The sequence below is a fragment of the Clupea harengus genome, chromosome 24, assembly GCF_900700415.2.
Source record: "Clupea harengus chromosome 24, Ch_v2.0.2, whole genome shotgun sequence".
Lineage (NCBI taxonomy): Eukaryota > Metazoa > Chordata > Actinopteri > Clupeiformes > Clupeidae > Clupea > Clupea harengus.
In genome coordinates this window covers 890032-901630 of record NC_045175.1, presented here as the reverse complement: position 1 = coordinate 901630, position 11599 = coordinate 890032, and the positions used below count along the sequence as shown (strand labels likewise).

General features: G+C 46.0%; 1 protein-coding gene across 1 annotated transcript in view; it reads right to left on the bottom strand.

The window, feature by feature from the left end:
• Positions 1-4036: 4036 nt before the first annotated feature.
• Positions 4037-11599, bottom strand: part of LOC116218999 (voltage-dependent T-type calcium channel subunit alpha-1I-like) — an 8589-nt gene continuing 1026 nt past the window's right edge. The window contains exon 2 of the mRNA XM_031561805.2: positions 4037-11555. Within this exon, the coding sequence (XP_031417665.1) occupies positions 10860-11555 (696 nt within the window). The 3' untranslated portion in view covers positions 4037-10859. The remainder of the gene's footprint in view (positions 11556-11599) is intronic.

The following is an 11599-nucleotide window of genomic DNA, read 5'->3' as shown; positions in this document are numbered from 1 at the left end:
AATATTACAAATAACCACACACATACGAAAATATATATATCTGTGGACAGCTTGAGGCAGTTGGGCCTCATGGAAAGAGATTAAATGCACAGCGACATATAACCAATAAATGGCTTTTTTTTCAAACAATAACAAAGACAGCCAGTATAGTTTTTAATAAATATGTTCAGTGTAATCTTTCTTTTATTATTATTTCATACAATACCATTTACAATGAATTCTTGACTGGGTACTGCAGCAAGTACACCCAGGGAGAAGGTGGGAGAGGAGGAGAAAATAAAAACATGAAATATTTCAAAACATTTTGAATTTCTGCATGATTCGCGCAACACAGCATCTTGCCTAAACTCACAGGAAGTCACTATCCTTATATTACCCGCAGGCTGTCTATTATTTACACAAACATTTTACAAAGAATGTTCTGGAATTCTTTCATGTCTGTCATTTCTGTCTTATTTATTGCACAACTTCTACATTTTGGTTTCACAGAGAAGAACCTGGCAACACAGGAACAAACATCCAAAATGTTGAAAAGACTGTACAAAGGGAAGAGTAAAAATAAATCATTTACATATCAAATGAAGTAAATCTTCATAGACGTTTCAAATATAGACATCTCTGTATTTGTGCATGATCATTTGTTTTTGGAGACAAGCGAAAGGAAATGCATAAAACTGTGGATACAGGGGTATGTCACCTGACTATGTAGGCAGTTGCCCGATTTTCAACCCCTCGGTTCAAACTCACACCGCACCACCTTTGTGCAGTCAGCTATGTATACCACGCCTGCCAACCCCTCAGTTCAAACCCAAAGCGCACCGCCTGGCAACCACAAGGGGAAATTAGTTTCTTTTTTTTCTTTTTGCCTTTCTGAGAAACGATGCAGTATCCTCTGTAGCTTATAATGTCTTCATGGCTGAAGTGTATATGCCCAGTGAGATAGTTGCAAATATGGTGTGTAGCCCTTTCATGGTAAAATATGTATGTCTCATGGCTTTTCTGTTGTCCCTTATGCTTGCAACGTATGTGTAGGTTAACTGATCTGTTTCGGGGATAAGGGCTTTAATGTGGATACATCATGATGTAGGTTTGATTTTCAATACATGATAACGCTGATTCTGTTTTAATTTCTCTGACTGATTTTTTTTTTTTTTTTTTTCAAACTAAAATGTACATTTGTGCATGTCAGTGTAATCTTAAAATTTGTATCAAAATTCATTACCTACAGGTAAACTCAGGTTCATACTTTTGATATCACCTGAGGCGCCATAAGAATTCTACAGTAAACGCAAAAAAAACATGAAAAAATATACAATCAGAGCATGCTTTGGTACTTGTAAATGCTACAGATGTGTTTGGAGAACAGTACTGTAAAGTAGGGACTTGGATGGCGAGGGGAGATGAAACATGTAGCAGTAGGGAGAGCCTGGGAGACAGTAGCTGGTAGAGGCTGAGTAAACATGCATTGTGGAACTGGATCTAGGTCAATCTGATAGCCCAGTTTCCTGAAAGAAGCAATCTATCTAATTATGGTGTGTGTGTGTGTGTGTGTGTGTGTGTTTGTTTGTTTTCAAACACAGTCGTTAAGAAGGAATAGACTAGAAGACAAAGCTTGTTCATTGTAATTCAATGCTAATGCAATGGCATAATTTCTATTAGCTCATTGCGAAAATTGCCTTTGAATGGGTTGATTGGATTCTGCCATTCAAAGACAGCGGGGTTGAATCTCTCTTCCCTCTTGAAACTCTTCCACTAATTCTCTTCTTCACTCACAAACAAAATCAATACTTACCTAATCTAAGAATGTGACTGACCTTCTTTTGTTAAATACGTACACTGCCTCAGAAGCGGAAGGAACATCATTACGAGAGAGGAGAGGGCGGTGAGAATGGGGGCACGTGAGTTCTACTTTTCCTCTACTTGAAGCCTGTCGTAATTGAAATCTTAAAAAAAATCAGCTGTGCAAACATAAGCAAAAAATGCGTCTTTTGTTTCTGGTGAGGGAACGTATTAGAGATCAATGGGTTACAGCACATGAGAGCCACATGGAGAGGCCAAATGGCATTCCCCCGTATCGAAACAATCTGATAACGAGGTGTGGCATGAACAAAGTCATCTGTTGCAATTTGTTGCACCTTCAGACAAATCGACATATACACTCACACTCAAAAACACACACACACACACACAAGTTTAGACGGTGAAACTCAAACACAAATACAGACACTCACACAATACAGCAATGGCATGGCACATTCACAGTCTTTTCTCATCCCTGCGTACGCTTTAACACTGGATCCTGCACTGGTCAATTCTTGGCTGTCTAAGCAGGCATCTCTCTGCCCACCGCTCTGGCAGGGACCTCGGCCCACTGGCACATGCCCAGGCCTCCGTCAGCAGATGTTCCTGAGGATAATTAACCTGGCGCAGATGGCAGATGTTGTGACAGAAGCCCTAGCCCATATAGCGGCAGACTCTGGAGCAAAACCAGCGCCAGATTAGGGGCGGAAGCTGATCCGGAATCAGCCGTTTTCTAGGGATAAATAGACACTCGGATGTCTGCGATTTCCACTGAGTTCTGACAGAGGGAGGCCGCTGAACAGAGCAGGCCTCTGACAGGGAAACACAGGAACGGTAGACAATATAATTACTGTACATAAACTCCTTTTGGAAACAGTTGTAATGTCCATTTAGGTTTAGGCTATGCCACAAACTGTTGCCAGACAGGGGCCCTGCGATCAGTTTTCCGTCTCGTTTTTCTTTGTATTCCTGCTTCACTTTGTCTGTTTCTCCTCAGAACAATCTGTTTGTTTCCCTGTGACAGAACCTTCTAGTTTAACGGCACCTGACCAAATCCAAGACGCCCATATTAAGTAGTTTCTGTATTGGTTTAGGAGACTTTTCATTTCCTAGTCGCCTAGTCTGAAGAAAACCCCCATCTTTAAATCCATTTAAAAACCTGACAGGAATTCAATGTGTTGCAAACACATGTGTGTCAGTTTCATGTCTGGGTTGATGAGTATCTACTTAATCGCATGCATACTCGCTGGCATGTGGCAGTGAGGAGATTCATTGTGGCATGCAGAACATACAGCGGAAACCAATCACGAGAGGCCCCGACAGGTACGGTTCGGCGCAGAGACGCAAGATGATCAAAGGGCGCTCGCCCTGACCGACGCGAGTTCGCTCTCCTTCCCACTTCATCACGTTTCTGTCTGAGCGTGTCACCCAGAACCGTGAAAGCTCATCCGAGGTTTGTCAAAGTTGTACATCACGGGAGAGAGCAAAGCAAATGGCAGACTGACACAAAAGATCTACTGTAGAGGTGATAAGAGAGAATCGATTTAAATGCCTTAAACACACTTCACAAGGACGAAAAGCGGTCCCATTACGCAGGGGAACATTGTTATCGAAAAAAAAAACACACCGCTGTTAAATTAAACAACAAAACCTTTCTTCACGTTTCGTCAGACTGTTTACACCAGGAGGAGTCAAGTAGGGAGGGTCGGGATGTTTAAGACCTCATTAGGGTAAATGAAGTCAGTCATGGGGAATGGGAAGAGGGACGCAGAGAGAGATAAATAAAAAGAGAGACAACACTTCAGTGTCAATAGTTGCGAATGGGAGAGAGAAAGAAACAGAATGATAATGAGAGAAGAGGAGAAAAACATACTACTCTCCTACTCTCCTACCTACTCTCATGCAAATTTAGCGAGGAGAAGAGAGTGAGACTTGGCCCGGTGACCTCATTTCCTTTCCTGGACCACTCTACCGAGGGGCGAGATGGATGGTCTTGTCCTTTAAGGCTGGGAACAAATAGGTTATAAAAGGGCTGTAACAATCTCTCTCTTCCAAACATCATTAACCCACACTGTAATTACAGAGGCGTGCAGCCGGGGGTGGGGAATGAATTTAATTCACTGAGACCCCGACTGTCCCCTTGTCTCAACCTCAATTGATTCCCAAGACACACTCTTGCATATTGATAAGCACTTGTACTGGGGGGGAGGGGGGGGGGGAACGCCGACGATGAAACGACGACGACAAAAGACGAGGGTATTCCAACATGTCTTTTTTCCTCCTGCTCTGTGAGCTGGACTCTATCGAGTTGAAGATACACACCACTGCCACTCGAAAGGTTACAGGATTGGGATCATCTCACACAGTGGTGACCTGTACCTCGTAAGAAAAAGCTTGAGGGTTGTCTGAAGGACATGTTTTGTTTTGTTTTTCGGAGTGGAGTGGAGTGCTGTGCTAATCTCACGTATAACCGCCACCTTGAAATGTCTACAGCTGAAAACATATTTGTGATGACTCACGGGTTCATCACTGTGCCACTTATTATTTCCCAGAATCCATTTCTGTTTGATGTCAACAGTTTTTTCTAAATCCAATGGAAACATTTCAGCCCATGCCATTTTTTACTTTGAATGTGTTTCCATGACGTCCAGTTGAATCCCTTATGAAGTCATGTAAAACTAAAAGAATAAGCTTCATTAGTCAATAGGATAAAAAAAAAATAAGATTAAGTCTACAACCACTGTGATCTGGATCCAGTTTCATAAAACAGAACTGTCGATGTGGGACAACTTGCAGATCACATTTAGATGCCAATGGCATCGGCCCAATCCAAGAGACAGTACTGTTTACTTGTCGAGAGACATCTGCTAGATTTATATATAACATGAACACTGACTGCAAATAATGATGAAAGCAAACACATCCTACAGAGATGCCCTCTACATCTCTTAAGACAGAAGGTGTTTTTTTATATATTTCACAACCAAACTTCTAGTGCGCACTTCATATGTCCTTGAACCAATCAATAACCCACCATTTTACCTTCAATTCACTGTTCTTTTAGCCTTGTAGTCAAGATGGTCTCTGTAATGAAAATTGCCTAATAAAAAAATGACCTCCATATGTAACACATGCTATGCATACGACTTTTCCTCCTCATTTGCTTACCATTAATGCAATGAAATGTTTTTTAAAAGGTTAGGCTTTGTAGAAATAACAGACTTCGTGTCAGCTAAGAGCTGGAGCTACATATAAACAGTCTGAAAACCTTGGAGTTCATGCATTATCTGATACAAATGTAGACTGAGCTAAAATAAACAAGAGCTATTTATGTGGCCGAGGCGCTGTATTCAATATGGCGCAGCACAAACAGGCTGCAGACATCACTGCCTGTTTGGGGAGAAATGAAGATGGATTCAGCCATTTGTGCTCCCTCCTGCAGCCCTCATTCCCGGTGACGCTCCGAGGGATCATCAGATTTTTTTTTTTTAAACTCACTCTTTTAGATTATGATGATCCTAAATGGCTCAGGGGGTTCGCAGAACGGCTGACGATCCATCTGAATTACCCGTCGCTAAAAGAGTCCGACTGCTCTCGTGGACGCGGATATGGCGCGTCGGCATATGGCGCTCGCTGCGATGAGGGCATTTAGGGTGATGGCCTCTATGGAGGTAAACAAAACCTCAGCTACACCCAGACGCGTTGCATGGCAAATGCATTGCACTCGAGACGCGTGAACCAGAAACAGCAGGCGTGGATCTCAAAGAGGACAAAATGTGCAGTGACATTTACCGACGCTAGGCAGACGTGTTGCAGGTGCCGCAGGCGGCGATCGACCTTCCCCGTTGTCGTCAGTCAACCGCGTCCGCGTCCGCGTATGGCCTCGGCCAATACACCAGAGAACACCGAGACGGCAACCTTGTTTACCAAGACGCTGCCCTGATATTTGACCAATGCGGAAGGTGCCCTAAAAGGAGTCTTCAATCAATAACCGGGGGCCACAAGAGGAGCGCTGGCCATTTGCATTAGACTCTGGCTAACACGCTTCCTGTTTGAGTTCTGCTCATGTGCACTCATGAAATGCAAAATATGACCCCCCCCCCAAGCTTCTGAGGTGGCTGGGATGCCTTTGAGATGAATTCTTACAGCTTGACTTTTTTTATTTAATTTTTTTGCCATTGGATTTGAGAGGCCCTCATTTGTGATTCTCTCTTTGTAATGGCGTGAGCTGAATATGGCAGTATAAACAAAAAAATCCGTCTGCCAACAAAACTCCTACGTAACGTTCCAAGACTTTACAAAGAATAGCTGGGGGCCCAGCCGAAGCCAATGCACGCATGCTGACTCTGGCTAATTAACTGGCTTTCTGTATTCAGCTCCAACGCAATTACAATTTTAAATTAGAATTTCAAATTAAATGGGCAGTTTCTATCTCGTCTTTACAGCCAAAAAAAACAAATCTTCCTTCGCTTTAGTTGCTTCTGCTCGGCACTAGGCTCTTCTAATTCCAGTGGGATATTAAAACATTTGCTTTGGTAAATCACTGCAAGCCCAAGCTACATTCAACTCAATCCTGTCGTGGTATCTGCAAACCTTTACAACGCTTGGGGCTAAGTAGCAACATGATTATTCTCCACGATGCATTTCTCATTTTTCCGACGCCATTGGTACAGTCGTCAAAGTACATTCCCCACACATAAGCGCGCATAGAAACACATTCACTGACACGCACACATACGCACACCACTCTCTTTTGGATTGGTGGGTTATATGACTGCCGATGTGGCTCTGGCCTCGGCCTGAGACGGATGAATAACAGATAAATGAGGCCGGACTTGAGTCAGTGTGACAGATCCGTCCATCTGAGCCGAGCAGCGGCACAGAGAGCCATTGCCGTTCACTGCGCCTCACCCGAAATGCGGAGAGACACTGGCTGGCACTTGCCGTGTCAAACAGGGTCAATTGCATCACAAGGAGAGTTAATTCTGACAACCAAGATGCCGTGTTGCTGAAAAATCAATCGTGACGAGTGCAACAGTTTGGTGTTTGACACTGTGTGTGTGTGTGACATGTACCTGGGTAACATCGCCTCCTGCCACCCGCTCTGCCAAAGTCCTCACAGACTTGACATCGGAACGTCTGCGATGCTTCAGGCGACAGGACAAGTGGCAGCAACAAGAAGGAGCTAAGTGCCCATCCATCCTGCTGCAAGACACAGGCCAGAGGTGCCACATCCTGAGACGAGGGCTTCAAAAGACAAGGGCCAGAGACGAGGGCTTCAAAAGACAAGGGCCAGCGACGAGGGCTTCAAAAGACAAGGGCCTGAGGTGCCACGTCCAGAGGCGAGGGCTTCAAAAGACAAGGGCCAGCGACGAGGGCTTCAAAAGACAAAGGCTGTCCAGCCGCACACAGATGTCCAGCCCTGCCCACATCCCCACCCCAGCGCACATGCTCATATGCTTCAAAATAAACAAATAAATAAATAAGCCAGATTGTCAAATTGCAGTCCAGCTGGCCGGCAGATGTCGAGCCTGGCTCTCTGTCAGGTCACCAGATGCCACCGGGGTCTCACTGTTCCTCCTCTCTGCCCATCCTCTGTACATCCCTCCTCTCCTGTTTGTTTGTTTTTTTCCTCTTTCAAGGGGCATTTCGGGTCCCCCTAGTACATGTTGTGTTTTTGTTTGGAGTACAATGCTTCCCTCCCTTCAAAGCCAATCAGAATCAATTGGAACAGGAGGACCCAGTAGCACCTCTGAAAGAAGCAGCCTCCCTCTCTCTCTCTCTCTCCCTCCCTCCTTCTCTCACTATCCCTCTCTCCCTCTTTCTCTCTCTCCTTCTCTCTCCTGAGTGCAGATGCTGCCAGCTCAAGCGTGGAGTTCCATCCCTGTAGCTTCCACTGCCTGAAGAGGCCTCAGGTGTGTGTTTATACAGCTAATTCCCAGCTGTCACCGAATCCTGCCACCATGGCAGCACTTCAAACAGGGAAACAAGCCACAATGGGCGGGCTGTTTGTTTTGGAACATCAGGGTTTCCAAACCAGGAAGAGAAGTGGGCTCTGGGAACGTTTGTTTGGAGACAAGGTCGTTTTCGGAAGTAGGAAATATTGCCTACTCTTCACATTGTAGGAGCGGTTTACATTCAAGATACCCTGGGGAAAGGTTGTTTGTTTGACACCTGTATAAACAGACGTTACACTGGGGCAGGCATGAAATATCAAAAATGATATGAATATACATTCTTTTTTTCAGCTGCTGCCCGAAAATAAATGGAGAAGCGAGCAGGAGGAAGAAGACATTTTTTTTCAGGTGGGTTCTGCCGAGTAATGTGGAGAGGAAATGGCTGTTCTAAATAAGAATAGGCTGGACCAGATCGTGGGAACTTATCAGGCGCTGTTCACCTAACGAGCACATATCTCAAATATCATGCAGAAGAGAGCTGGAGAGGGGAAGTGAATGTTTATGCTCACTGGAACATGTTTTAACTGGGTTTTCATGCTGAATAATATTTTGTGCTTTTAAAATATTTTAACAATAACTCAGACCAAAACATTGATCATTAGACACAGAACATTCCGGAATGATCAAGAACGCTGATGAACATGTACTTAGTCCACGCACACACACAAACACATTTGGTTTATCAGACAGAACTTGGCAGATTGACTTGCCTTGGAAGAGAGCACTTGGCGTCTCCATGAAAGTGCTCCGACTCATTGCATCTTAATCTGCCGTTGAAAATAGAATGTGTTTCCCTACCTTCCTCCCTCTCTCCCTCCCTCCCTCCCTCCCTCTATCTCTCCTTCCCTCTCTCTCTCTCTCCACATCAAAATGAGCAAGCTGAAGCCGCCACCCTACCCGCCTCAACTTACATCAGTGATGATTTTTTAAATGAGCGGACAGTTCCATTTTCCACTGTCAGTTTCCCCTGTCTCATTCATCGGTCCGTCCGTCCGTCCGTCCGTCCATCACCGCGTACACTGCAAGCTCCACTGTGAAATGCACCAGTTTGAACAACCATAACAAAAACCGCCGACAACAACAAAAAAACACCAGCGACAAAAGGAATCGATTACTCAAGAAGGAATTACGCAAGCTAAGGCGATCACACTTCACCCCCTCATGCGGAAGAATAATGAATCTCATTTTTGTTGTTGATGTTGATGCTGGAGGGGCGATGGTGGTGTGAAACGTTTGTGACGGATTGTCACAGGCAGAGCCAAGCCAGCAAAGCTTACCGTCTCTTCAAATCCACCTACCATCGCTCTCTTTTGATGGCGGCCTGTGAATTGGATTAAACATTAAACCCTCTCCAGAGTTGACACGCTCTTTATATTTGCATGCCAGAGAAAGGGGAAGCTTGTCAAACAGCGTAAACGGGGTACTTATCCCAGGTGGACTAACCACTACTGACACGGCTCCCCAGATATTAATACGGGTGCTATTTTCAGACGCTCCCTCCTACAGATATTAAGCCGATCTTGTTCCATTGAGCAGGCCACATTGTATCGGAGGTCCCAAAGCTATGCTGCCCACTACTATAACCTACCAAAAACATGTAAGAATCTTCCACTTTCTTTCTTGTGACCACAGTTAAAAAAACTAGCATTGATGAACACCAAATTGAGTTTTTTTTACTCTCATTTTAATCAGTTCTTTTTTTTTTGAGTGAAAATTCAACATGCAGGTAGCACTTAGTTCTGTCTTTTTGTCGCACGTCTTAAATGTAGACTTTCCTATTGGGGTTTTCAGCTGAGTCACATACGAATACTTGCACTGTAAGAATACTGGACACGCATCCTGTAAAACACTGAATTCTATGCTACTAAGTCCATCATTGTTATACTGTCACGAGTACTTCACAACATCGGGACACAGTGAGGAGCGAGAGCTCTTCACAATCAAGACAACTGGTCCTGTTCTCCTTCTACTTGTATCGGGGTTCTCCACGAGTGCAGTGATGAGGCTCTGAGAAACACATTTGGGCTGGCGGTGTTGTCAAACCAGGAAATGTATGTGTGTGTGTGTGTGTCTGTGCCTGAACGAGATACATTGTGTGGAACTTGTTTCACAAACACATAAAGGAAACAGAAGACATCACAATGGATGAGGGAAAGAGTGGATCCATTTTGTGGCAGTTCATTGCTGGTTGCCTGTCCTAAGCAGATTTCGTTTTTCAGAAGCAGACGGGTTTTCTACAGTCACAAGAATGAGATCCTTTAGACTCCTTAGTCCTTGTTCTTCTTATCTTAAACACTAATTTATCTATCCATGTTCCTGGGCTATTTTCTACCCCACTAACTTCTCAGACTCACAGGCTTTTCTGCACAGGTGTACATATTTTCCCCTCAACCCCCCACCCCCATACACACACAAACACACACACATGTGTTCACAATAAGTCTAAAATCTCCGGTCATATAAAACGAAGTCGACAACAAATAGGACTTGCCTGTCACCCTCTCAGAGATGACGCGTTGAAAAGGTCATTCGTTGCTACCTTAATCGTGGGTGATAGAAAACATACAGTACAAATCTCATCAGAAAGACCGTATGCGCTTTAACAAATGTCATTTTTTTTGTGTCAAAGTATATGGGGGTGGGCAGCACAGAGCCAAGCGTTCTTTTCATGGAAAAAAGTCATGTGTTCATCTCCACCTTCATGCAGCTTAAACCTTCACACTGTAAGCTGGTCCTGAAAATCCATGACTCTTCTGTCTCCATTTCCCCTCCATTGCAAATACAGAGGACCAGCACGGCAGCCATCTTGTCCCACTCCAGGCTAGGTAATTCCGTTGCATACATAGCTCCATAATACTGCAGTGAAAAGGGGGGGAAAATAACTCCCTGTAGTTCCGGCCTCTCTCCGCTCTAACTCCTGTGATCCCCTGAAAGCTTCCCTGTCTGTGAGCAGCAGCATGGTGGCCATTCACTGAGACGGTACTGAAAAACACACGGAAGGGAGGTGAAGTTCACAGAACGTTCCGGAAGAGGGTAGGAGCGCAAGCGAAAAAAAAGGTGGCCAAAGAAAAGGATCGAGGGGGGGGAATGGGGGGACAGGTTTCATCTGTTCTTCCGCGAGCCAGTGTCCATGGTCTGGCTGCTGCTTTTCACCCCCAAACACCCCGCCGGCACCCGGTCGCCCCCCACTCCGCCCATGCCCCTCTCCTCCTCCGTCCATGGGTTGGACAGGTAGCCCTGGGCTTCCATGCCGTACAACTGTCTGCCGTCTTTGCTCCGGACCGACAGGCCACCCCCGCCCTGCTCCAGGTTCCCTGTGCTATTGCACTTCTTGACCAGAGGGGGCGCCAGAGAGCTGGCGCAGAGCAGCGAGGTGAGCGACAGGCTGCTCAGCGTCTCCGACAAATGTTCGCTGTTGCCCGCCTGGCTGGAGCCGCATCCGCTCGTACCCTCGATGCCCATGCCCAAGCCCGTGTCCTCGTCCGACGGGTCCATGGAGTCCTGCCGCGGACAGCTGGGGCTGCTGCTGCTTCCCCCGCAGCTGCTCAAGCTCCTCTGGTGGCCCCTGGTGGCCTGGAGGGAGAAACAAGCAGACGGACGCCCTCCCGCGGCTCCGCGGCGCTGGCGGCGGGGTGAAGGGGTTGTCGGCGGGGGGATGGGGCAGAGCAGGGGCCGATCCCGATCCCGATCCCGTGGCAGCGGTGGGGAGATGCTGAAGCTGAGCCCTTCCTCCAGGGTGGTGTGCAGGCTGCCCTCCGAGCTGCCCGTGGCCAGGGAGGAGTTACTGCAGGATGGGTGCTTGGAGCAGAGAGGTGTTAGAGAGAGAGAGAGAGAGAGAGAGA